The 25,303-nt window shown below is 48.8% G+C and overlaps 1 protein-coding gene and 2 long non-coding RNA genes across 26 annotated transcripts in view; 1 reads left to right on the top strand and 2 right to left on the bottom strand.

The window, feature by feature from the left end:
• Positions 1–7,023, bottom strand: part of CCNY (cyclin Y) — a 53,332-nt gene extending 46,309 nt beyond the window's left edge. The window contains exon 1 of the mRNA XM_010985093.3: positions 6,840–7,023. Within this exon, the coding sequence (XP_010983395.1) occupies positions 6,840–6,993 (154 nt within the window). The 5' untranslated portion in view covers positions 6,994–7,023. The remainder of the gene's footprint in view (positions 1–6,839) is intronic.
• A 426-nt stretch (positions 7,024–7,449) lies between these two features.
• Positions 7,450–25,303, bottom strand: part of LOC105093249 (uncharacterized) — a 127,776-nt gene continuing 109,922 nt past the window's right edge. For 17 of the 19 annotated variants that reach the window (XR_010377983.1, XR_010377979.1, XR_010377985.1 and 14 more), the window contains 4 exons: positions 17,542–17,632; positions 16,429–17,458; positions 16,010–16,077; positions 13,855–14,737 (listed from right to left, as the gene is read on the bottom strand). This is a non-coding gene — a long non-coding RNA (uncharacterized LOC105093249). Of the gene's footprint in view, positions 7,793–13,854; positions 14,738–16,009; positions 16,078–16,428; positions 17,459–17,541; positions 17,633–25,303 lie in introns of those variants that run through there. The other 2 variants (XR_010377987.1, XR_010377986.1) reach the window with 2 other exon arrangements.
• LOC105093248 (uncharacterized) lies at positions 7,786–13,056 on the top strand. 6 transcript variants are annotated; one of them, XR_010377993.1, is made up of 4 exons: positions 7,786–7,995; positions 10,045–10,938; positions 11,470–11,900; positions 12,532–13,056. It is a non-coding gene; the product is annotated as an uncharacterized LOC105093248 (long non-coding RNA). The 6 variants fall into 6 exon arrangements; XR_010377991.1 differs by having other exon boundaries at positions 7,786–10,938; positions 11,470–11,652; positions 11,772–11,900; XR_010377992.1 differs by having other exon boundaries at positions 7,786–10,938; positions 11,517–11,900.

Below are 25,303 nucleotides of genomic sequence, written 5' to 3'. Positions count from 1 at the left end.
ACAATCTCGATCCCACCCTGTCTTTCCTTAAGTTCCTGCATTCCATCACACAACTGCTGGTGATTGTTCCTTTGATTGTACACAATAAACGTGGGAGCATTTGAGAGGCTCGTGGAGTTGGTCCCCGACTCCCTCTCGCTCTCTTGACTTTCCATGGTCTTGAGTAATTCACTCCACCTCAGTGGGACTTCCACCGGTCAGAACCCACACTCTCCCGTCTCGGGTCCACCCTGGCCGGCTCTGCCGGTGGCCTGACGTCTCTGAAACACTTCTTCGTGCCGTTTCTTTGCTTGATTTTTAAGACTTACAGAATAAAGTCCGAATTCCTCAGCATCACATCCCGTTAGAGGCACCCCACAATTAGCCTCAACCTCCTACTTATTAAGTTTTCTTCAAGAACTCCCCAGTAACATATTGCATTGATGCAGTTTCGCTTGTTTTTTGTGCTAGGCTTCATGCGGCCGTTCCCTCCGTCCTGGCCGCCCACCCTCCACGTCGAGGAGGCCGACGCTCGTGGGTTTCTGCAGGTGTGACACTTAGCTAGGTACACAGCTTCCTTCCGAGGTCCTGCCCTTTTCAGGGGTGACTGAGAACATTCATCTCCCAGTGTCACCAAGGACCAGCATGAAGGCCAGGGTCTCTTCCAGTCATTCACTGTCCAGAGGGCGGGAGTCCTGGGGAGGAGTCTGTCGGTGTCACGATACCATGTACACACACGCACCGTATGCGGAGAGGGCTGATGGCTACTCTGAAGCTTTATTAAGCTGCGCAGTCTTACACAGCAAAGAAGAGCGACAAGGGACAAGGTTGGCAGGCAGCGTCTGGCTCAAGGTCAGAAGACCCTTCATGTTTTGGAAAGTCATGTCCGTGTTGGCACCAGCAAGCCTCACAGCTTATCAGGGCGGAGCGTATGAGAAACGGCTGCTTCACAACACTCTTCTGGGACTCAGGCGGCTGTGCCTGTCTTAGGTTGCCCCCTTCGGGGATCTTACCCATCCTTGGCTAACCAGCTTTCTCACCTCTGAGTCTGTAGCTTTCTAGAACTTTTTTTTATCATTCCAGCCCAAGGCTCGTTCCCTGGTTCCCACAGTCGGGAGCCTACAGAGTCATGAGAGGAGCCATGGGCTTGGGAAAGGTCCGGGCCACGTCACTACCATGGTATGTCCAGACTCACTGAGAAGATGGCAGCGAGAGCCACGCAGAGCAAGAGCAGGCGTCCCTGTCCTCTGCGGGGCTTGTTTATTATGTGATACTTATGTGATACTCTGCACCGGTGACCTGACTGTGAGCTTCCTCTCCAGGCAGCAGGTGTGTCTGACGGATGGGTTGGAAGGAGGCCCACAGCCCTGCTCACCTGGCCTCGGTGCCCTGAGGGTCACTCCAGCCATGACTCCTCTGGGAGCAGAGTAAACCCATTCACAGAAGTGGCTGTGGGGCCCCACTCCAGCCTGGAGGAGCCCAGGGAGGAAGCGTCGGCCAGCACAGAGGGAACAGCTCTGAAGCCTAGCACAAACCCGCAGTCTGAGACCCTCTCCTGCAAAGGTTCCCACCTCTGGGTGCTCACTCCCCAGTATAATCCCCTTCCCTGCCTGTGGGTGGGACCTGCTTCTAATCAACAGAATACAGGTGAGGAAAAGGCTACCAGGTCTGCGATAAGGCTGTGACTTTGATCTGGCTCTGAGGAAGTTTCTCCATTAGGAGACATCTGCGTTCCTACTGAGCAAATGGAGGGACTGGCTACCCAGGAACAATGTCAAATACATTAAAAATTAATAACAAAAAAAATCCACTCCGTGGTAATATTCCTTCTTGGGTTTCATAAGCTGCACCTCTTGCCATGAATGTTGTAAGTATCTACTTATGTGCTACTTCCAACTAGTTGCCAATTAAAAAAAAAAATACAAAATGATGCTACTGACTCCGTGTCCACCACTTTCCTGGAAGAAACATGTGCTTCCTTCGACGTGATCACCAGGGAAAAAGGAAACTGTACCTGCAGAGGGCCCTGGGGAAACAACACGGTCACAGACAGGCACCCTCTACCTCCTTGCCATGCACATCCCACCGTGCATGGACTTGGGAGCACAGAGCAGAGCCCCCACCTCGCTCACCCTGGCTGGTCCACCTCATCTGTTGCGTCATCTGTCCAGAGGGTCAGCCAAATGCTGCTGGAAACGAGCCCATCACTGACCACTGTTGCGCGGACCCCAGAGCACTTACTCTGTGCCAGGCCCAGGCCTCCAGCCCTGATCCACACCTTGTAAGTGGCGGTGGGTGGGGTGACAGGACATAACCACCCCACGCCACACCCAGTGAGACGCAGAGCTGGATGCAAACCCGAGTTGCCCAACTCAGGCTGGTCCTCTGATACTTACACAAACTTCCTAATTATGTTTCATTACATCTAAAGTCACTCGTGGATGTAAGGATCCTTTCAGTTACACAACTAGCAGGGGAAGTAAAAGCACGACTTCCAATTCCGCAGGGCAGTTACACGGCTCACGACGCACCTGAGAGCATCTGAGACTTGGTGGAGGAAGGCAGGGAACGAAGGCAGACCCCGCAAAGGCAGAGCCGGTGAGCAGACCCACAATGGAGGGTCCCGCTGGGGGACCTGAGCACCAGGAGGCCCCAGGGCTAAGGCCAGGGATGGTGAGTCGCCCACAGTTGTGAAGAGAAGCAGCTAACACCAGGCAGACCTCACAAGATTAACTCAGCAGAACCACCAGAGCTGGCCCGCGCAACAGCTAATGAGACTCCTCGTACCAACAGCAGAGAGGAGGCCACCTGAGCCCTGCCCACTCCTCCTGGAGGACCCAGCCCTCCCCTCCTCCACGCCTCTCTGAATTATTTCCAATCTTCCCCTTCATACAAGCTGCGTCCTCTGAGCCTTCAAAGCATTGAAGAATCTGCCACTGGGGAAAAAAATAAATTAAAACAGGCCTTTTCACTTTTAAATCTCACAAATGAGCAGTCTCACCTCATGGCTGCAACTTGGCTTCTGCTGCCACTGATGTCTTTACGGACACACCAAACTGCCACCGTTAGCTCATCCAACAGAACAGAACTCACTCGGCCTTCATGCACCTGCTAAACACACAGGACTGCGGACCACCCACTCCCCCTTGAACTTCTTCCTTCCCCGGGCCCCTCCAGCTGCCTCTCCCAGTTCCTGTCCTAACTGGCACCCTTCTCCGCTTGACTCCCAAACCGGGGCACGTCCCCACATCTTGCCCCAGGTCCTGCAGCCAATGCCCTGTCCTGACCCTGCTCAGCCCGAGTCCCACATTTAAAACTGTGGAAAGGATGGAAAAAAACAGTCCCAATGGGTGCAGATTCAGTCGGAAAGGGCAGGTCAAAGTGAGGCTGTGGGGAGCCTCCCAGGCCAGGGAGCACAGTGAAGGTCCCCAAGGAGGGAGGGGCTTGTTCAAGGTCGCGTCTGCAGGCTGGCCTGGCAAGACGGCGAAGGAGGGGTCCTGAAAACAGAGAAGGAGGCCAAGCAGACCACTGCGTCCAGCCTCGGGAAAGAAGGCCAGGAGCCAATGTGGCAAGAGTGGGAACAGAAAGGAGGGGGTCCCCTGCCACTGGTCAGTGGGCCATAACCAGGCACCGCGCTGCTTCTGTGACCCCTCCTGGGCTGGCAGGGCTGTTAGCAACTTCACCCATATGCGGTCCCTGCTCTGAAGGGCCACACAGGCTGGGTGGGGATGGCAGGAAAAGAAATCCAGCCTTTCTTTAAAAACCTCACAGCAAGGCAAGTGAAGCAAACTCCTGCGGGGCCATCAACAGTGAGCAGGGTTTGAGAGCTTCCATCCAAGGTGAGGCAGTAAACCGCTGCCCAAGGGAAGACAAGCAGCTACAAGGAAGGTGAGCAGCACTTCAGCTCACCTGTGGGTGACCGGGCGGCCGCACAGCCAGCGACCCTGAGTGGACGGGCACGCATCTATCACGCGACGTCCCGAGCTCGCCAAGTGAAAGTGCTCACGATGTGCAGATGCCAGCCACCGCAAGTAATTAACAGGCAAAACACAAGCTTCCTCCGCACGGCGCAGAGGACCACACTCAACATCTGGTAGTAACCTACCATGAAAAAGAACGTGAAGACGAGTATACGTACGACCAAAACATCAAGCTGTACCCCGGAAACTGACACATTTGTAACCAACTATACTTCAGTTAAAAAAAAGTGTTCAATTTAGGTTTCATCACCAGCCAGCTTCCAGTCACAGGGCAAATCCCTATCAGTGTCTGAAGAACACGGCAGGGTTGGGGGGGGGGTGACAGACACAACTAACCTCTTCTCTGAGCAAACGCCCTCACCCGGGAAATCCAGGGGCTGCTGCGAGGCTCACAGGAGCTACAGCTTTAGCACAAGCCACCTGAGCAGTTTACTGAAAACACATTCCGCAGAGCCGCCCTGCAGACCCTGATTTAGAAATCCGTATTTTCAAACAGCCATCCAGGGAATTCTGACTCAGAACAGTGTACAGGTCACACTTCCAAACATTTTCAAAAGTGGTCGGCAAAGTCTAGAGTTACACAAGAAAGAATTCAGACGTACTTTATTAAGACATTTGATCACCTCTAATCTAATAAAATACTGATTCCTCTGAGGTCCAGTTTCTGACACACACACACGCACGACAGCGTGCAGACACAGGAAACACTCGACTGCACACGAGCAGGCTCAACCCCAGAAGTGCGCTGCAACTGCTCATTCTCGCATGTGTTCAGCTCACCTGAGTTGATTCAGTACACACTAACGAGAATCCTATAAAAATACCAGGTAAGATAAATTTAACAGGGGAAAGCCCAATGGAGCAGTTTTCTCAAAAGGGTATATATATTAAGGCACAAAACAAAGAATGCTGTCCACCACCCAGGTCTACCTACTTGCGTGAAAGGAATTCAGGGCAAAGACCGGAATGAGGTGCTCTGAGCTCTGGGAAAACAGGCAGAACAGGCCCTCAGACAGTTACACGTTTTTATGAGAGGTTTTCTTTCTTCGCTTTCTTTGCTGGATGCCGGGGCAGGACAGTCACCTGGATGGAAACGTGGGTGGCCAGCCTCCACCCTCCCAGGACTAAACGGATAGGTGGGAGGTATCCAGACCACCCTCGCCATCCTGAAAGGCCCCTCCTCTGCCACCACCAAAATCCCACTCAGGCTCCAAGGTGCAGCCCCAGCCTGCCCTCCCTCGGGGCCAAGGGGCCTGTACCATGCCCCGAGCTCGGCCGGGACAGGTGCTCGGTCAGCGCGAGCCCACCTGCCTCTCCCACCTGCTGACAGTCCTAACGCAGATGTCCTGCTTTGTGGCCTTGTTTCCCATGTGACTTCTCTGCTCTCTGATAAGCCAGCACACTAGTCCCTCCACACACAGCCCTACAAGTCGCAGGTTCCAAACCCGCCCAGAGGAAAAGCTGCTCACCGCCCATCCTGAAGAGTGGGGAGTCCACCTCTGCGCAAGAGGCCCTGCCCTGCCCCAGGCCCCTGTTCTGGTAGAGCTCAGCTCCCACCACAATTTTAAAACTATCACTTGTAAAATGCAGGCAAACAAGTACAATGAGAAGAGGCTCCACGTCACGTGAGCAAACTAAAACCAGCCACCACCGCACCCGTCAGAACGGCCCGCCGGAGTGCCAGGACCACCTTTTATCTGTATTATTTCAACCCATTATTTAAAACTCAAAGCCTCTACCCAAAATTAGGACACAACATAAAGGAGAAATTATTTCCAAATATTTTTGCCTGTCAACACTGTATAGGACTGGGTAATGATTTCCTATGACAAAGTCGTTCATTCATTCATTCATTCCTTTAAAATACAACACTTACTCAGTCTTTATTCTTTCAGGTGTTTGGGGCCATAGCAGTGATCAAGACAGACTGGCCTTAATATCCTTCTACATGCTTTTAAATGAAATAAAAAATCGCTGTAGTTCAAAGGCAGCTAAAGAGTAGGCTAACATAATGGAAGCTTGAAATACCACCACTAGATATGTCATACTGAACCCTAATTTACTAAACGCCTGCCATAAACCAGACAGTGTATTCTTTCACACATGGTACTCATTTTATAAAGCTTCCATGCTAAAGAGATGAAATCACTATTTAAAAGAAATTAAAAGAGGCCAAACAATGAAAAAATCCTTTCCTTCGGTGAGTTTAAACTTGGCTTTGCACACTGGATGGAATGAAGCAGCCTGAAAGTGACAGGAAGGAATCACGACAGGGTTCTGCCAATTCACTCACACAAGAAATGTTTTTCAGATGAGTTCAACCACAGCAACGTGAGGTTACGTGGCTTAAAAAAAAGAAATTTCAACACGTCACAAACATGTATTTTCACTTTCAAGTTTTTTAAGTTGAAAATTGCATAAACGGCATGATGTACAAACTACCCATCTGTAGATATTAAGCCACGCACCTTACAGCGAAAATACTACTAGTGAAGTTACTGCAAGACCAGGAAAACAGACAACCATCACTAGGTGCAATGACCAGTCCTCTAACTTCCTTTGCAAACACCAGTCCAAACCAAAGTCACTCAGATCAGTCCGGAATTCGCAGGACTGCGGCTCGCCCCCGGCCCAAAGCTGCCTGCAAAGCACTGACAGTAACACTAAAGAAAACGTAAAGCGTTCAGGTGGAGCCGTGGGACTGCAACCCCTCACCCCAACCCTGCGGCGTCGCTGGGGTCGGAGGGCCAGAGGAGGAGTCATTTTGCGAGGGTCCGGGGAGCCCAGCTCGCCGGCTGGACTCAGACTCCAACATGTGACCTGCGTCCCCGCGGCCCGGCCCGCTCACCCCCGCCCAGGGCACCCGCGCGGCCGACTCACCGTCGATGTTCTCTCGGTCGCTGATGTGCTGCAGGTTGCAGCCCGTGTCCTCGCGGCTCAGCTCGGCGTCCGGCCGGCAGGACTCCAGCCGCGAGTGGGCATTCCGGCGGAGCTTGGGGCTGGACGACACGCAGCACGAGGCGGTGTTCCCCATGGCGGGCCCGGCCGGCGCGGCCCCGGTCAGCAGCGGCGGCGGCGGCGCGGCCTCGCCATGGGCGGCCGGCTCCCCTCGCCGGCCCGGCGGCCTGTCCGCGGCGGAGGAGCGCCCGCGCCCGCGCGACTGCGGCCGCCCGGACCGGCTCACCCCGCCGCCGCCATGGCGGGCGCCGCGCAGCCGCCTCCGCTTCCCGGTCGGCCCGGCTCCGAGCCGGCGGCCGCAAACGGTTCCGGTTCAGGGGGCGCGGCCGCTCGGGACGCGGGGAGGCGGAGCGGACGCGGGCAGCGGGGACGCGGCGGCGGGAGGCGCGACGCTGGGTCCGGGCCTGGGCGGCGGGAGACGCTGGGCCCGCCCTGCCGCGCCGGCGACCCTGCCCTCCTCGCCCCGCCCGCCCTGCACCACCGCCCCGCCCTCTGACCCAGAAGCGGAAGTGCCCACGAGCAGGGGGCGGGCGCTGCGGGCGCGGACAGCTCGGAGGTGGCGCGAGGGTCTGACCCCGGGACCGGAGTGCGGTGCCGCGGCTGCGGGATGGGGGGCGGGAGGCGGAGGGTGGGTTAGTCTGTCTCTTCTAAGCGCTGGGCGGAAGCTGGATAGGACGGGCCGCTCTCCCATCCCGAGCCGCCGCAGCGGGACGGGAGTGCACTCGGGCCCGGGCGGCGCCCGCCTCCCCGCAGGTATCCGCTAGGTAGCGCGGCCTCACCTGTTCCCCTGCCTACGCTGTCGGTGTGCGTTCTGGGACTTCGGGGGGTGGTCCCCGGCCTGCCAGCCCCACTGCACTGCAACGGTGCACCTTCACCTGTTGGGGGACAGAATAAAGCAGCCGAGCAACCCTCCCACCCTTTCCGAGTGGCCAGGGAGGCGTCCTGAGAGGAGCCGAGGGTCCAGAGCGCTTTGAGCAGGAGAAACCAGGCGCAGCCCGTTCTCTGTGTGAGGAAACTGAGGCCCAGAAATAGGACGTGTTAGTGGCGGACGCAGGTACTAACCGGGAAGAAAATTAAGGTAACTAACTCGGCACCAGCAACGTGCGGACGTCTTGCCAAAGGCAGCGCAAACATCATTTCCAGTTCTGGACGAGTGTAACCTCTTCTTAACCTGTGCTCCCTCTCTGTCTCGTTAAACGTTTATACTTGTGTTAGTCTGTATTTTAAAAAGTTTCATACTCGGAACTGTACTATTGCTGTTTGTTGGAATGGGTGGATGTCCTTGTGAGATCCTGACCTGGCTTGACCTGCGGCCCCCTCTCCAAATGGGACTGTACTGTAACGGGGATTGATGGGCGGCCGGAGGTGAGACAGTTTACACCCCCCTAACCTGCGAGGTGGGATCATTATTCACTCCTTTTTCTATTAGCCAGAATTGCCTGACCCCCTCCTGAGAAGAGATCTGCTAAGTCAACTGGGAGCTAGTATACTCTTAAAACAGAGTGAGGCCCAAGAAGACAGATAACCAGAACAGGGAATAAATCTGTTGGTAACCCCAGATGACCTGCCTATTGGTCATCAAAATATTCCCCAAGAGTAGGGAATAGGTAGAACCTGTGGTTTCATATAAATCGGTACCAAGCAAGGCAAAGCATGATCCCGCTTGAAAACAGAGTTAAAGCCTGGAGGGAAGTACCTCTCGAAGAGGCCATATCCTTTAAAGCCAGAGGCCTTAAGTGTGTGTGGGGTGGGGGTTAGCGCTCAGTACTTCTGTTAGACCTCAAGTATGCATCTGTCACCCCCTACATGCAGACTCCCAGTACCTTTTTCCCTTTGAATGGAGGGACCTTGACACCCTGGAGGCTACTCAGCACACTTGCACAGTGCTTCCACAGGGCTTTCGGGACAGCCCCCATCTCTTTGGAAGCACCTCAGCAAGGGAGCTGAGGGAGCAGCCTGAAAGATGGAACTTTGTTGCAGTATGTTGATGATCTATGAATAGTGAGACAAGGCAAGGTTCAGATCAGAATACTGTTAACATGTTAAATTTCCTGGCAGAAAAGGGATGTCAAGTCTTCCCCAACAAAGGCTCAGATTTCACAATGTGTCCAGGATTTAGGATTGGTTACGGCCTCCGGTGTGTGAGCCCTGGCCACAGACCAGGAGACAGCAGTTGGTGCCTCACCGTCTCCAACCACAAAGAGACAGCTCCAAGGCTTTCTTGCAGTGGCTGGTTCTGCCATATCTAGATGCCAGAGTACAGCCTTACAGGCAAAGCCTGGGGGAAGCAGGGAAGCCTGTAGTGGAGCAGCACCACCAGTGGGCTTGGAGACTCTAAAGCCCGAGTTGAGCAGGGCAGCAACACCTGGGGCTTCTCCACTTAGACAAAGACTTCACCATGTCCATGAGTGGTCAATGACAGCACTAGGAGCCCTGACCCAAAAGCTGGGACCAGATCAAAGGCCAGTGGCTTACTTTTCCAAACAGCTGGACTCAGGAGCCCTGGAATGGCCCAGCTGCCCACAGGCAGTAGCAGCCACGGCCCTACTGGCCAGTGAGGCTTCTAGGCTAACCTGTCCCTAACCCTGGGACAACACCTAGAGGTTTTAACCCTTCATCAGGTACAGTCTGTTAGAAGCCAAAGGACACCACTGGTTAACCAGGGGAGAGTTAGCAAAATATCCTCTCCTAATGGACACCCTCGACAGTACTTTAAAGGTGTGCCAAGGCTTAGACACAGCAACTCTTCTCCCAGCTGTTGAAAATGGAGATCTTTCACATCGGTGTACAGAGACAATAGAACGAGCTTATCCCAGCAGATCCAGACGAACCTCCTGACAGCCCTGAAGTCTAGTGGTTTACCGACAGGAGTGGTTTTGTAGTGATGGGAACCTAAATGGCAGGATGTTAGTCCAGATGAAGCCATGGAAGCCAGAGCCCAGCACCCCAGACGTCAGTCCAGGAAGCTGAACCTGGTAGTGAATGAGAGCTCTGCGGGGGGCGGGGGGAGTAAGGAATTAAATGTTCTTTCTGATTCTAAATTTGGACTTCACGTGCTACACACTCATGCTGCCACTTGGAAAGAGACGAATGTTAACTGCCAGCAATTCTCCCATGAAACATACAGGTTTGATCTTGGCTCTCTCAGAAGCAGTGCCGCTCCTGGCCCAGGTGTCAGTAATTCACTGGAGGGACCACTGCAAGACGGATCCTTTGTACGCCAAGGAGGTAACAAAGGTGATGGAGCGGCAGAACGTGCAGCTCAGTCACGAGAGCTTGACCGAGCCACGGCCTGAGTGACTGAGCCCCTGGCCTCCCCAGCCGTCCCGTGTTCCCCACAGGAATGGGAGAATGCTGGAAAGGGGCTGTACGGAAGAAATCATGGGCTGGTGTATATATATATATATATATTTTGTTTTGTTTTTAATTTTGTTTTGTGTCAATTTCTGGTGTACAGCATAATGCTTCAGTCATATGTATATTCTTTTTCATATTCTTCATTGTAAGTTACTACAAAATATTGAATAGGGGTCCCTGTGCTATACACTATGAACTTGTTTATCTGTTTTTTATATAGTAGTTAGTACCTGCGAATCTCAAACTCCCAGTTTATCCCTTCCCACCCCTTCCCACCCATAAGTTTGTTTTCTATGCCTGTGACAGTTACTCTGTTGTCTAAGTAAGTTCATTTGTCTTTCTTTTTTTAGATGCCACATATGAGCGGTCTCATATGGTATTTTTTTCTCTTTCTGGCTTATTTCACTTAGAATGATGATCTCCAGGTCCATCCATGTTGCTGCAGATGGCATTATTTTATTCTTTCTTATGGCTGAGTAGTATTCCATTGTATATGTATACACCATGACTTCTTTTATCCATGCATCTGTCGATGAACATTTAGGTTGCTTCCATATCTCAGCTATTGTAAGTAGTGCTGCTACGAACATTGGGCTGCAGGTGTCTTTCTGAATGAAGGTTCCCTGTGGAGATATGCCCAGGAGTGGGACTGCTAGATCATATGGTAAGCCTATTTTCATTTTTTGAAGACTCCCCATACTGTTCTCTATCATGGCTGCACCTGCCCCCCGGATGCAGTAATAGACCTAGCCGGGCCTCCCTGTTACGTCGCTGGTTTAACTCCACTTCACCCTGGCAAGCCTGCACCCATCCTGGGTACCTGTTCCTCTGTGGTCCACCGCAAAATAAACTGCCCTTCGAAGGGAACCCAAATTCCTCCTTTTCCCAGCCTCTCCGGGCAGTGGCCTATCCGTGCTTAGACAATGTCCACTTCCAGGGAGAATGCACTTTGGGACAGTTGGGACCTAAAGGACTAGGAGCCACCATGTATAATGCCACCTTGCAAAACAGACAGAATTGGGCACTTGGGCTAATCCTGGCAGGACTCGGGGCCGCCATTGGACTGGCCGCCCCTGGGGGGTTCTGCCTGTCGTGAAGCAACCTCAGACACCTTACCCAGGCCACAACTGGCCTCCAAAACTGGTGATGCCTTAAGGGACCTCCAGGACCTGCCGGTGTCGTTTTTTGGCAGCAGCATAGCCCTGGGTCGTCTTCTGGCTGAACAAGGGGGTGTCTCTGCAGTAATCAGCAGCGCTGCCTATACATACGTCAGCCACTCCAGGACATCAAAGAAGCACTAAGGACATTTATGAACAAGCTAAACGGTTCCATGGGGTCAGCAACTCCACTGCCCTGACTCCGTGGGACTAGATTAAAGGTCACATCCCTGGGGCCTGCTTGGCTCCTGCCTCTCCTGGGCCCTCTGGTGGGCCCTACTAATATTTATTAGTATTTGGGCCCTTCTGGTTTAATCTTAGTTAGGTTTGTGTCTTGCAGGCTTTAACAGTTCCAAGTGAGGCTCGCAGTGGCCCAAGGACTTCACCCTGTTCCCTCAGAAGGTGACCCGGCCCCTGCGGGCCCTCGGAACAGTCAGCAAGGGACTTCTACACCTCGGAGCGGGTGGAGGTAGTAGAAGTTGATTCTTCCCTATTTAAAAACTTTTTTTTTTCTGGACCTCCTTTCACAACTCCTGACGCTTTGGAAAAGGGGTAGGAAGGTTATTTCACCAGCTGTGCTCTTCCAACTCAGCCAGAAGGCCTTCCAGTCCAACATGGAGGGTGTGGTGGTGGGTTACTGACCTCTCCCCGAGCCAGGTACTTCCACGTACCTTTACCTCAGTTAACTGGCTCTGTTCCCAGCACGAAAAACCCAACCACATTTTTACAGTAAAACAAGGACAGTCGAGTTGTGCAAGTGAGCGTGAGACCATAGAGAGGGAAGGGCTGATGGGAGAGCAGGGTAGAGTGGGTCTCCCAGATCCCCCTCTTCAGGGCTGACACCCTCACTCCCCACCTGCTGGCAGTGTGGGCCCACAGCCGCGTCCCTCGCTGGGAAGCGCCCGCAGCCGCAGGGCACCGCTGTGGCGGAGGCGACGGCCCTCCCCAGTGCCTGGCTGATGCAGGCACCTGTGGGCGTTCTCCAGCCCGGCTCCAGTGCAGCCTTTAGCGTCTGCCAGTCTGTCTGCCACAGGTCCCCATGCGGCTTCCCCAGGCACGTCCGGGGAGCCCTGCATGCAGTGTGGCATCTCTGTCTCCAGGAATCATCTAAGAAGACTGGTAGGGCCCAGGAGGTTGACGCTGAAGTGGGATTTCTGAGCCAGATCCCCTCCAGCAACCTACCTGCCGGACCTGTGCTCCTCCTTCTGAGAAGCTGTGGGCTTTGGAGCATCCGCCCTGAAAAGCCTTACTTTCTCCTTAACACTTAGGGAAGTTCGGCTCCACACAGGCAATCGTGTCCCCCACATCAGTGACACGACGCCTCTGTCTGTCCTCAGACCTGCACTGAAGCCCACTCAGGCACACACCTGGAGTCCTCTGGCACTGTCCTTGTGATGCCCTCTTCCCAGGGCCCTGAGCTCCAGCTGCACAAGCACATGGGAGAGACACAGGTGGAACGTCTCCAAGGAGGTTACTTAAGCACAAAAATTGCAAACCTAAGTTTAATAAGGGATAATAGAAATGACTCAGAGATCCACAACCAGAACTGTTGCAGAAACCCTCAGCTGGCTTCTCCACTTAACTTTCCCCTTTGTCAAGAAAATAAACAGGTTTGTACAGAATAAGCCCAGACTGTTCCTTCACACTTATCTTCATTGCCAGGTATCTCCAGTCTGCTAACACTCCCGATATATTCCTAATCCTCCCAGTGTGAAGACTTGCTGTGAACAGCTCCCAAGCCTGTCACCAGCACTTTATTTTTTTAATTGAAGTACAATCAGTTTACAGTGTTTCAATTTCTGGTGTACAGTGTAATAGTTCACTCATACATGTATATATTTGTTTTCACATTTTTTTCATTATAGGTTACAAGATATTGAATATAGCTCCGGGTGCTTTACAGAAGAACTTACTGTTTATCTATTTTTATACACAGTAGTTAGTATCTGCAAATCTCCACCTCCCAATTTATCCCTTCCCACCCTCTTTCCCCTCTGGTAACTGTAGGTTTGTTTTCTATGTCTGTGAGTCTGTTTCTCTTTTGTAAGTAAGTTCATTTGTGTCTTTTTTTCTTTTTTTTAATTCCACATATGAGTGAAATCATGTGGCATTTTTTTCTCTCTGGCTTACTTCACTTAGAATGACAATCTCCAGGTCCATCCACGTTGCTGCAAATGGCATTGCTCTTTTTTATGGCTGAGTAGTATTCCATTGTATAAATATACCACAGCTTCTTTATCCATCATCAGCATTCTTAAAAGCAGAGATACGAGTCTTCTCTCACAGACACTTTAACTAAAATATGTTTTGAATGATGTTTCTTGCGTCTTGCTTTCCTTGTTCTGAATCACCCCTCCCCTCCTCACTCCTTCCCCTCTCCTCCCCCCTCACACTGAATGTTCTCATGTTCCATTTCTACATATTTCCTCACATCATGCTTGGGTCAAGGTACCTGAGAACTCTTCCAAAAAAGACTGGTGCAGAGAGGCCCCAGGTCAGTACAGTGTTTCCTCAGTCTGCTTCGTAGAGAATCCAGAGGAAAGGCATCCAGGATAATCCAAACTCTCAGGTTCCTCAGTCCCAACAATAATCAGCCAAATTCTCGGTTTGTGATGGACTCACGCTGACCATCTGTGAAAGTTTAGGTGTGATCCTCATGCTGCTTCATTCTCAACACATCAAGTCTCACAGGAGTCCCCAGGATTTGCAGATGGGGCTGTTTGGTGTCAGGTAACTGAGGGGTCCCAAATGTTCCTTCCATTCAGCTTTAGTCTGGATTTGGGTCTAGAGGAGGCACCAGCCTGTGTGCCTGGTGACAGGCCTGGCCAGGCGCTGACCCGCGCGGGCTGTGATGCTGAGCCACGAGGGCATCTGCCTGAGCTCAGACAGGCCCAGGCCCTGGTGTTCTTCTGAAGCCTGCCTGGCACCCCCAAGCCTGGCCAGTGCTCAGAATCCTTGTCTTGCGGGAAAACCCTTGTCTTAGGGTTTGCCAACTGACTGCTTTCTCCACCTAGTCCTGATACGAGCCTGGACTTGACACTGGCCCTCCAAGAGGGGAGGTAGCAGTCAGAGCGATGGAGGGGAAGGTTCCACTTGGGCCTGGCCGGTGGGTGGGGGCCACGGCAGGAGTGGAGTCCACGTTGTAGGAGGCGTGGCATCTGGGGTGTGCCCTGTGCTCTGACCCAAACAGAAATCCATGATTCCAGATTCTCTTCTCCCTGAAGTCCTGGCTTGCTTAGACAGACTTGGAGGTGTCAGCAGGAATGCTGAGTCAGATGCATGGTCATGAGAGGAAGGTGTAGTCACCTGATGCACAGGGGTGAGGAGTGCAGGATGGGGCAGCCATCGATGGGAGCCAGAAACAGAGGACAAGCAGGTGGCACCCTGAGAAGCCCACTTAGTCTGATTTAGCAGACAGAGCCCGTCTGTCTACACCACTCAATCACAAATAGAATTGGACTTAAAGCCACATCCTTCTGCTGTGAACCTAACACGCACAATTTAGTTTGAGCAAACACCATCATCTGTGTCCCCTCAGTGTTGCCAGTTTGAATCTTTATTAGTTTTATGGTCTTGTTTGTATTTCATTTGTGCATCTTGTTTTGACTTCAGACATCAATACGACATCCTCATAGTTTATATCTGATATTATATTTGCTCATATATGTAATACTGTAAAAGTTAGCCTTACGTCAAAACTCTGAGGTCAAGATTTTTTTTTTTTATTTAAAAGAGTCCAGTTAAATACCTGAATTTGAAAAACACTGCCTCAAGTCAAACTTCCCCAAAGTCAGAGTTAACTGTCTCAGTCGGGTGTTGGATGTGAACATGGGCGAGAGCACTTTGATCCTCCCAGATGCACTTTGATTTACTGAAAAGTGACCCTTTGAACACACATACATCTGACTCTTCAGGAAGTTGAAAAGTAACACATTTCTCATCAAGTGGCCACAGAAATGGTGGAGGGTCTGGAAGGGGGTGTATCAGGCAGAGCTGACCTGGACACAAGTCTGCTCTCCCCTCTTCAAACGCAGGGCTCACGGACGTAGCACGCCCAGAGTGACATTCTGCTGTCTGCCGGGCTGTTTCACACTCAGCCCCCAAAGTCTCCCAGAGACTTTCACCCAGGAGGTCCAGACTGCAGCCCGGTCCTGTCCCCTTCCAGCTGCCGTCTCAGAACACTGTGCTCTGGTAACACACCAGCCCTATTTTGATAAACCTGCCTTACTAGTTCCTGATGGCCACAGTGTCATTCTGTCCCTCACATTAGACCCAGAGCACCTTCCTGAAAGCTCCACAGTTAGTTCCTCTGCGAGAACTCCCCACCGTAAGAGGTGACCTAGGAAGAAGGGGAGCCCATCCCACCCTGGTGTTCACCACGTGTTTGCAGAACATTCTAGGAGAGAAAGTGCCTTGAGCTACGTTGTTTGCAACTAACTAGACATAACTCAGGTTTGAAGAGTCACCTATCAAGTCAGGGAACTTTCAGTTGAAAAGTAAAATGTGACCAAGATTCATTCTCTATCAATCTAGTTAATTTTTTTAAAGCTTTAAATAACAGAAACAAAGGCATCTTACATTTTTGTGATTTTCTGAAATCTCCACTGTAGATTCAAACATAGATGCAAAAGCCCTCGCTTCATTGCCTGCAAGACAGAGGAATACTTTCATTTGGGGGAAGAATCGTTAGTCCAGCGCCGGCTTAAGGGTCAGCACAGAACCTGCCCTGCTGAATGGACGTCTCCGTGCGAGGCCCTGGACACCCGGTGTCTCTAGAAAAGACATTCAAAGACCAAGTCCGCTGAAACTCAGGCTCCTTCCTAAGCGCGCACTGCTGAGGAAGCCATTGGAGTCAGCCTGCGTTTTCCACTGGGTTTGTTCACACGAGTCCCTGTCCCCCAGTTCGCTGCCCATGAAGACAGAATACATTTACTAGAAACAAAAGCCTTCTAGGCTGAAGACGTTCAGCACTGGAAAATGACAGGACCAAGGCTCACCTGGCGGCAAAAAGTTCCAGAGTGGGTGGTTCCAGTCCCAGCTCAGCTCCTGGTGTCCCTGTGCCCGGGGGGCTCGGGCTCACTGCCCAGCTTCCTCGCCGTGAACCTGGAGTGACAGCACACCTGACGTGACCCAGGAGCCAGGGCGTGGGGCCAACAGAGCGAGGGAGCACCTTCCCAGGTCAAGGTGCACAGGGGAGCCTCGTGGTCGCGATGTCCCCATGCTCCCTCCAGTGACCCTCTGCCGATTTAACTGTCAGTTTCTTGTTTATTCTCAGTTTAGGTGCCTTCTGCTCAGATCACCTGGGGTCCCTAGCCTTGCTGTCTCCCTGGCTTCGGTCTCTGTTGGCCAAGCTTTCCGACAGACGTTTCTCCTAACTCCCAGACCCCCCAATCCCCAGCAGCCCCCGGCCAGGCTCCCAGCTCACCACCATTGCCTCTGCCCGCCAGCCACCCTTGGGGTGGGCGCAGTGGTCCTTGCCTGGGTGAGGGGCACGTCCCTTCTGCCGCCCCTGTGCCCCCAGGTGCACTCCTCACACTGTAACAATGCCCCTTGTGTGTCATAGCTAGGTCATGACCCTCCCAGGCCTTATTCACCTCCTCACTCCGTCCAGGTTCCTAGCGCTCTGTAAGACTCACCTCCCCCACAAGTGGTGACAAACTGTTAGACCTGTCATTCTCCTGTGGTTTGGTTTGTAAGTGAGTTAAGAAAGATGAGGCGGGGAAAGATGCCACTTCAGAAATCCTGCAGGATTTTACCTCCACCCTCAGGGTCCTATTTCACAGGTGTCTGAGTTTTCAGCTCCACACCTGTCCCCCCAGCTCTGTGGATTACCTCTTTCCTTAGTCGATAAACATTTCACAACCACGTACACACCAGTAGCTGAAAATACTATTTTGGCTGAGTATATGTCCTTAACACATCATGGGTCGTATCTGGAAAGTCTCACGTGGCCTTACAATGAGGGGTCCAGGCCATGTAAGGGAACTTCCTGGATAAAGGAAAACCTGAAAGACCAGCCCTTTGAATCTAAAAACAAGACACAAAGCTTATTTACAAAACAGAAACAGACTCACAGACATAGAAAACAAACATAAGAAAACAAATCTTACCGAGATTTTCAGATATTCTATACATAAAACAGATAAACAGCAAGGTCCTACTGTGTATCACAGGGAACTGTAGTCAATATCTTGCAGTAACCTATAATGAAAAAAATACAAAAATGAATATATGCATGTACACGTATGACTGAACACGACGCTGTCCACCAGAAACTGACACAACACTGTAAACTGACTATACTTCAGTAAAGAATAAAAATTTTTAAAAGGCACGAGCGCACACACACACACAGACCAGCCCTTTGAAAAATGTCACTATTTTTGATGGAACTCTTAGTTTTGGAAATTATAAGAAAATTGAACATTTCAGTACTACGTAGTTATCAGTGGATGTTTTTCTAAAGCACACGCAGACGCCTGCCTCCTTACACAGTGGGAAGCAAACACAGTGTCCCGTCTCCCTCCCGACCCGGAGCGCCGCGGGAGCGCCCAAGACCGAGCGCTGCAGTAACCCGCACGAGCTTCGCGTCTTGGGGTTCTCGTCAGGCAGCGTTAGGTTCCCGGGCGACTCCACGCCCCGTCACCCGCTCACCCGTCCCGAGCCACCGCTGCTCCCTGCCCCGGGCCAGCACCGAGGCGGCCGGCTCCGGAGTCGGGGGCCGCCCGGGCGGCGCTGCCACGGGCGCGCGATGGCACGGCCGCTGTGGAAGCTAGCGCGGGGCCCCCGCGTGGAAACAGGCGTCGGGTGCAGCAGCCCAGCACTGGCACTGAAGAGTCTAGTAGAACTACCGAGAGCTTTAATTAAGCCACAAGCTTAAACTAAAAACACCACTAACAAGATGTGAATGTGGAACTCAAGCTTTGACTTCAAAACAGTACCCCAAGGAGAATAATCTGATTCACAAAACAACACACTTTTCTGTCCAGGGGTATCAACCTAACCCCACCGCTCTGTAAGCCTCACCACAAATGCCAATATATTGATGGTATTGGTTTTAATGGATTTCTTCAAATATAATTTAAAATTCTTCTACCTAGTGCAGATACTAATGCCAAGTTAACATACAAACAAGTAGTATTTGCACTTAATGTAATGAAGCCAGCTGTTATTATGGTTAAGTATTTTTTCTCAGAAAACATGAAATTAGATTTGAACAGAAGCTCAAAATCATAAAAAATCGCTTTAATAATACAAAGTATACATTATTGATTCTCAGCTTACTCGGTTTTTATTGTTATTTTTCTCCTCTGCGTTTTGCCGCCAGATGTCCTTCATGGGTATTCATGAGGACTGTTTCCAGAATGTTACCTGCCCACTCAGGTATCTGATATAAAACAGAAGGCTCAAGTCAGGTCACTTATTAGTCAGGCTCAAATCTAACATGCCTTGTTCTGATATGGAATAATTTTGAATAAAGGCAGGTTTTCTGCTGAATAGACCAAAGTCTGGTAAGTGTACAAGCTTTACTGATTGATTTATCAAATATTTATAAGCCCCTACTACTTATTGAGTTGGAAAGCTGTGGACTGATGATAAGAAAAACGAATAATGCATCCTCAATTCCAATTTCCATGTCCCGAAGTAAATTATACTGGTATCGGTGACCAGCATGTGAACAGGAAACAGAAGCAGTGCTGTATTACTGTAACAGGTTCCAGAGGAGGCCTGGGGTAGGAGGAATCAATCTGTCTTTGGAGTTGGGCTTTTAAGTATATGTAGGAGCTTGCCAGATAAAGAAGGAGGTTCTAGTCACAAAGAATAATAGTTCTATAAAGCCCCAGAACAACTTCATAAATTTCTGGAAGTTAGGCAGGTGTGACAGGAGTGCAGGGAGTAAGGTGGTCAGACTTAGGACACGAAGTAGGAGAAGCATCATCATGGAAGCATGAAAAGGATACTACATTTAAAATTTATTAAACAAAAAATTTTAATTTTTAAAGGGAAGTTTTATCCATAGGAGTCACTAGCAGATCATTCAAGGAGTCTGTGACCATCAGATAAGCATTTTAAAGTCAGCTAATTCAGACTTCACAGTGTCTACAGTAGAAAGAAGGTCAGGGAAGCGGTACGCACGCTCTCCTGTAACCTGGGTGTAAGAAGTTCAGGGTCTAAGCTGGCACAGTGGCCGATATCAAAGCAGGCAGCAGACAGAAGAGACATCACCCCAAACTATCTTCCACCTTCTTAATGAGTCAAGGATCCCCAAAATTACAGTGGTTCGAACCTGGGGAAAGCAAACAAAAAACCTCCTGGGAACTCAAAGAAAGTATGACTATACTGCCAAATGTACAAAATGTCTCACTGTCTGTGAGCATCAGTACAAGCACTCTAAAACAAACTAAAGTAAAGAGAGTAACATGAGTGCTGTCTCTGACCCTATTACCAATTTTCTGGGAAGGGTAACTTTCCTTTAGGCGTCTCCCTTATTCTTCCACAATTAAAACCAAATTCCTGTGAAAGCCACCAGGCAAGATAATAGTAAAACTAATTAAAATACTACTACCATTCAGGTGTTTAATCGACAGTCTATTCAAAAATAGTGCACATATCTGTAACAAAGCTGTCTATATACACTATGCACTGTGTATTAAATTGCTTAAGTTTTAATGAATGTTCCTCCTGAATTACAACATGATTTTTTTCATGTTCATCTTTCTCGTTGATTTTTTGATGAAGGAAAGAATGCTTTTCAGAATAAAGACCAATTGAATTTCCAAACCATTTCTTCTCCATCTTTTCTTCCATAATGTATATTCCACAATATTCCATATTATTTAAATAAGCCACAACTGTAATGGAAACTGCCAATCAGGGTTAAAGTAGGATAACCACCAAGTTAGACAGATTTAAAATCTACCAACCAAATCTAAATATCCAATTTAATGGAATTCAAACTACTTCGTACTACAAGTGGCAGTGTGTGAGGACTAGTTACCAAGAAATGAAAAACCAGCGTCTCGTGAGCTGAGTTAAGTGTGATTATAAATCTGTATTTCTGAAACTGGAAGACTTTGTGTCAGTGCTTTGACATAGAGCATAAACCACAACAGCGCACATGCTGTACAGAAATGATCCATGTAGGATAGCAATGTGAACAGTACGTCCTACTTTCAAAATGATGTCACTTTTCCATGATCATCTTTTGATAACTGCTTACAGTGGTTTAGCTGTTGAAGATCTAAAATTCACTGACGTTTTAAATATTTCCTTCTCTTTAAACCAAATGAATTTTTAATAGTCAAATGATCAAACGAATTTTCTACCAGAGCCACACCCACCACCACCATCACTAACCTCTCTGACTTCTTTCTATTGTTGTTTTATATTCTAAAGTACCTTACATTGACTAAAATACATTGCGTCTGGGGGAGGGCTATGCTTGAATTCTTCATATGTGTATCCATTTAAGTTCTCGTTAAGAACTCTCCTAAGGGAACTGCTGTAAGTGAAAAATTCACGTTTGGCAGATTATCTTTTACTTGTATTAGCATATAAAACTTACTATTCTGCAATCGTAAGAATTTAAGTTTTCTGCCCAGATTGTTTGTCATTTTCTAGTAGAAACACACTTACCTTAAATATACTTAAAAGCATCTGCTTTAACTGCTCTTAGATCTAAGAACTAACAGTAGACTATCAGACTTCATGTATGTTTACAAAAGTACGGAATTTTGAGTTCTTCTGATGGGGTAAAATGAACGGGAATACTTTGTCTGCTTCCGATCAAGGTAGAAATCCAGGAATCAGAGGGTGAGATTTGCGGGCGGCAATGCCAATGCTTCTGTGAGGGCAGTGGCTGCGTGTCTTCTGTGGGAGGGGTCTTTGCACATTTCTCATTGGAGGATTAATACGACAGATGCTGACTTCCCAGAAAAGAAGTCATTGGTTACTAACTGAAGGTTGACATTAAATTTACACATGAATCCTTTAAATTTAGAGGAAAATAAAAAGTTAAATACTTTAATTTTCTTCAATTTTTATCTGAAATGTCAACAAGAAACATACATCCTTTAAATTTTTGTTTTCTCTCTTGGATTATTTTCGTCCTATCACTCTACAGTGAGATACGTAATCAAAGAAAATGCTACCCTTTCAGGCATACATGAGCACCTTAGAACTATGATGTCTGATCAATGACCATGAAAGCACAATGATATAAACAGAAAAATCAGTGAGAAGAGTAGTATCAGGTGAGATTCTGGATTAATTAACTCTTGAATAACCTGTGCACACCGAGACCCTACATAAGCCTTCTTCTGCAACTTTTTTTCCTACAAATTTCAAATTTTTCAGTTTTTAGTAGTCTGACAAGTTAAACAGAAAACGTTTTACTTTTATGGACATTTGGAGCACAGAGAGGCTGAGTAACCTCAGTTATAAACTGTGTGGATCAGAAGCAACCAAATTCATTAGCTGATTTTAGTCCTTAATCAGGAAGGTAATGGATGGCAGAGCCTGGCTAGCTATTCACCAAACACCTTCCGTTTGTTTCTTGGGCACAGAGATGGGCTACATTTGCAAACTTCCTTTGCTATAAATGCAGCCATGAGAGCCTGACAGGAAGGAACCGGGCAGAACAGCACACACCACTTCCAGGCCTGGCCTGTAACACGCTTGTCGTGAACTCCTCCCTTCACGTTTCCCATCCACTAGCAGAATGCAGGCGGCCCCTACGTCCTGGACTAGGAAAGTCAAAGGGCAGTCAGTGAGTGTAGTATTATTGGTTTAAGCCACTGAAATTTGAAGACTTTTCACTACTTCATAAGTTTTTACAAATTAGCCTACTGTGAAAACACAGAAAAACATTTACATTTTTTAACTAAAACAATGTTTCAAACTACAGCCTCCTCATTTGCAGCTAATAATTCAAGTTCACTCTGATCTTGCCTAATTTTGACATCCTCTTTACAGACTGAAAGGAAACACTGCCCACTGCTCTTGGTCTTGTCACAGGACAACCCAGGACCCTAGAAAGTACTAAAAGCAGACACTAAAGGCTTACTCTGCTGTCCAATTCTTCACTCTGGAAACAGTGGTTAAAGATTTTTAAATGTCAAAAAAAAAAAACAAAAAACAAAAACAAACTTAGGAAGCAGGTGCATTTTTTTAACCTCTTCTGGTTTACAGAATAAAATTTCAATGTCATTTTCATTATTTTTCTGTATAAAAATGTCTTTAGAGCTGCCTATTTTAAAATATATTTATGAATTTCTTTAAATGTACGAAGAGAGACAAGCTGACATCAAAATACCAATAAATGCCTAGTATCCCACAATGGAACACTGACCTCACACCTATCAGAATGGCTCTCATCAAAAAGACAAAAGTAGCAAGTGCTGGTGAGGATTTAGAGAAGAGTGAACCCTCGTGCACTGCTGGTGGGAATGTAAACTGGTGCAGCCACTATGGAAAATAGTATAGAGATGCCCCCAAAATTTTAAAAATTGAACTACTATATGATGCAGCAATATCATTTCTGGTTATTTACCCCCCTCCCCAAAAAAGACCCCAGGAAACACTAACTGGAAGAGATACCTGCACCCCCATGCTGACTGCAGGGCCGCACACAACAGCCAAGGCACGAAAATGACCTGCATGCCCACCAACAGACGAGTGGGAAAGACGCTGTGGTGTATGTGTGTGATAAAACAGAGTGCTCTCCAGCCACCGGAGACATCAAAGGGAAAGACATCTTGCCATCTGTGAACCTGGATGGATCTTGAAGGCTAAGAGAAATGAGGCAGACAGAGAAAGAAATACCAAAGGATATGTGGGGTAAAAAAAAAAGAACAAAACCAAAGAAAGAGAACACACTGATAGACACAAGAAACAGAAACAGATATTAGACTGGTGGTTCCCAGAGGTGGGGTGGGGAGAGGGGGTTAAAGTGGTCAAAAGGTGCAAACTTCCGGCTACAAGATACATGTCACGGGATGTCACGTAAAGCACTCGCGGCCACATGAATGATACACTACTGCACAGTTCGAAGTTACTAGGAGAACAGATCTTAGAAGTTCTCCTTACAAGAAAAGAAAATAGAATATTAGCTGGCTTCCCACAATGACAGGATTCAACTGCACTCCTACTTTGCAGAGGTATGACTGCTGTGTGATGAACGGTCATGTTGTACGTTATGTTTGAACATTTGTCTTTGGGATTTACATTCCTTTTATAATCAAGGCAGTGGTACTCTGATTTAAAATAATAAGCTCAAAATTAAATTCAGCAAAACTGAGTTGTGGGTATCTTTATAGAATCCCTGTCTAAGCAAGAGCCATAATGGAGTTGAGAAGCACGTGTTCAAAAGCTTTGCTAGAGGTTTTTAATATAAGGGTAGTCATTATTTTTCTGTTGGGGGCATGTAATACTGTTTGCCATACCTGGGTCTATTCATTCCCCACTGCTACCTGAGTGATCTTAAGACTCTTAAGAAAATAGTAACTTGCTGCTTAGGAGCAATTACCTGCCTCCTATGAGAAAGCAAATCTGAGAAACAAGCTCCTTTGTGACATATTTCTAACCCCACTTTAATGTGGCTGCCCTTCAAGTACACTGTTTGCTAAACCCACAGAATGACACTCCATCTTTGAAAAGAGCAGAGATCTGTCCCACAGAACAGGTGCACACAGAGCAGTGTTTATAGAAAATGAAAGGGACATAAATAGCTGAAGAGTTCAATGAACCAGGAGGAGGAGAGTTCACAACCGTTTCTGTGCACAGTTCTCAAGTTCTCCATTTGATCTTATTAGGACAAAAATCACATTTTCCCACGTTTGGGAACTGCTATATCCTATTTAAATATATTTTAAATTGTATCATCAAAACTGGCTACTGCTCCCTTAGAAAGCACGACGCTGAAGTGGGAGGGAACACGAAGGCTGTGGGGCACGGTAAGAGGGGCGTGCGCCACAGAAACTGAGGGCAATGTTATGTTTATTTGGTGATGTATTAAGACAGATAGGGAGTAACTCAGAAGCAATGTGGTGGGGAGGTGGGCAGGACAGGAGATGTTTGGGATAAACAGAAAAATTAGGAATAGAAACTTCTCGCCTGGAAGCTGGGCTCAAATTACTTGGGAGTGTTTCTGTCACTGACAGGCATGGTCTCCAGCTCAGAGAGACTGTGCCCCGCACTGAGCGCCCAGCTAGGCGTGAGGAGTGCAAGCTCACCCGCATTCCACCCACCTGGCACAGCGCTCTGGAATGTATGCATCTCTAGGGAGGGAGCTGGAAGTTGTGTCTTTGAGAAACACACATGTGCACATGCACCTTTATGCTAGGCACCCACACTTGTGTGGGAACCCACCTGTCCTCCAAGGAGAACCATTTCATAATTTTCACAAATGTTCATTGAAGCCAATAGAAGCCTTAAAACTAGTTAAGTGACTCTGAACTCCTCCTGACGCCAAACTTCTAGGGTTAGCATGGGCACACTGCAGGTGTAATTGACTCTGAAGCAACAACTTGAAAAGCCGTGAATTTAACCCCTGGATGCAGATCCTGGTTCCCACTCCATCATCACAAACCACTCTGACCCTCCGACCTTCTCACTGAGAACACACCTACCACAAAGAGTGACTGAATGCCTAAAATGAGATGCAACCGTCACACCTTAAGCTGGGAAGTGCTATGGACTTGGACACACAGATGAAGAGAGAAAAGTAGGTCAGGAGGAGTAGAGACAGACTTTATCTGAACACTGTTTATGAGTCGGGAAGACAAGATTCTTTTCCCAATAAAAAGACAAAAGCTGGAGCAAGTAAAAGCTTTTAACTCCACACATCTCCCAAACCTCAAAGATTCAAAACCA

This window comes from Camelus dromedarius, chromosome 26, assembly GCF_036321535.1.
Source record: "Camelus dromedarius isolate mCamDro1 chromosome 26, mCamDro1.pat, whole genome shotgun sequence".
In the NCBI taxonomy this organism is placed as follows: Eukaryota; Metazoa; Chordata; class Mammalia; order Artiodactyla; family Camelidae; genus Camelus; species Camelus dromedarius.
The sequence above is the reverse complement of the archived record's forward strand: the minus strand, read 5'-3'. Positions and strand labels throughout refer to the sequence as shown.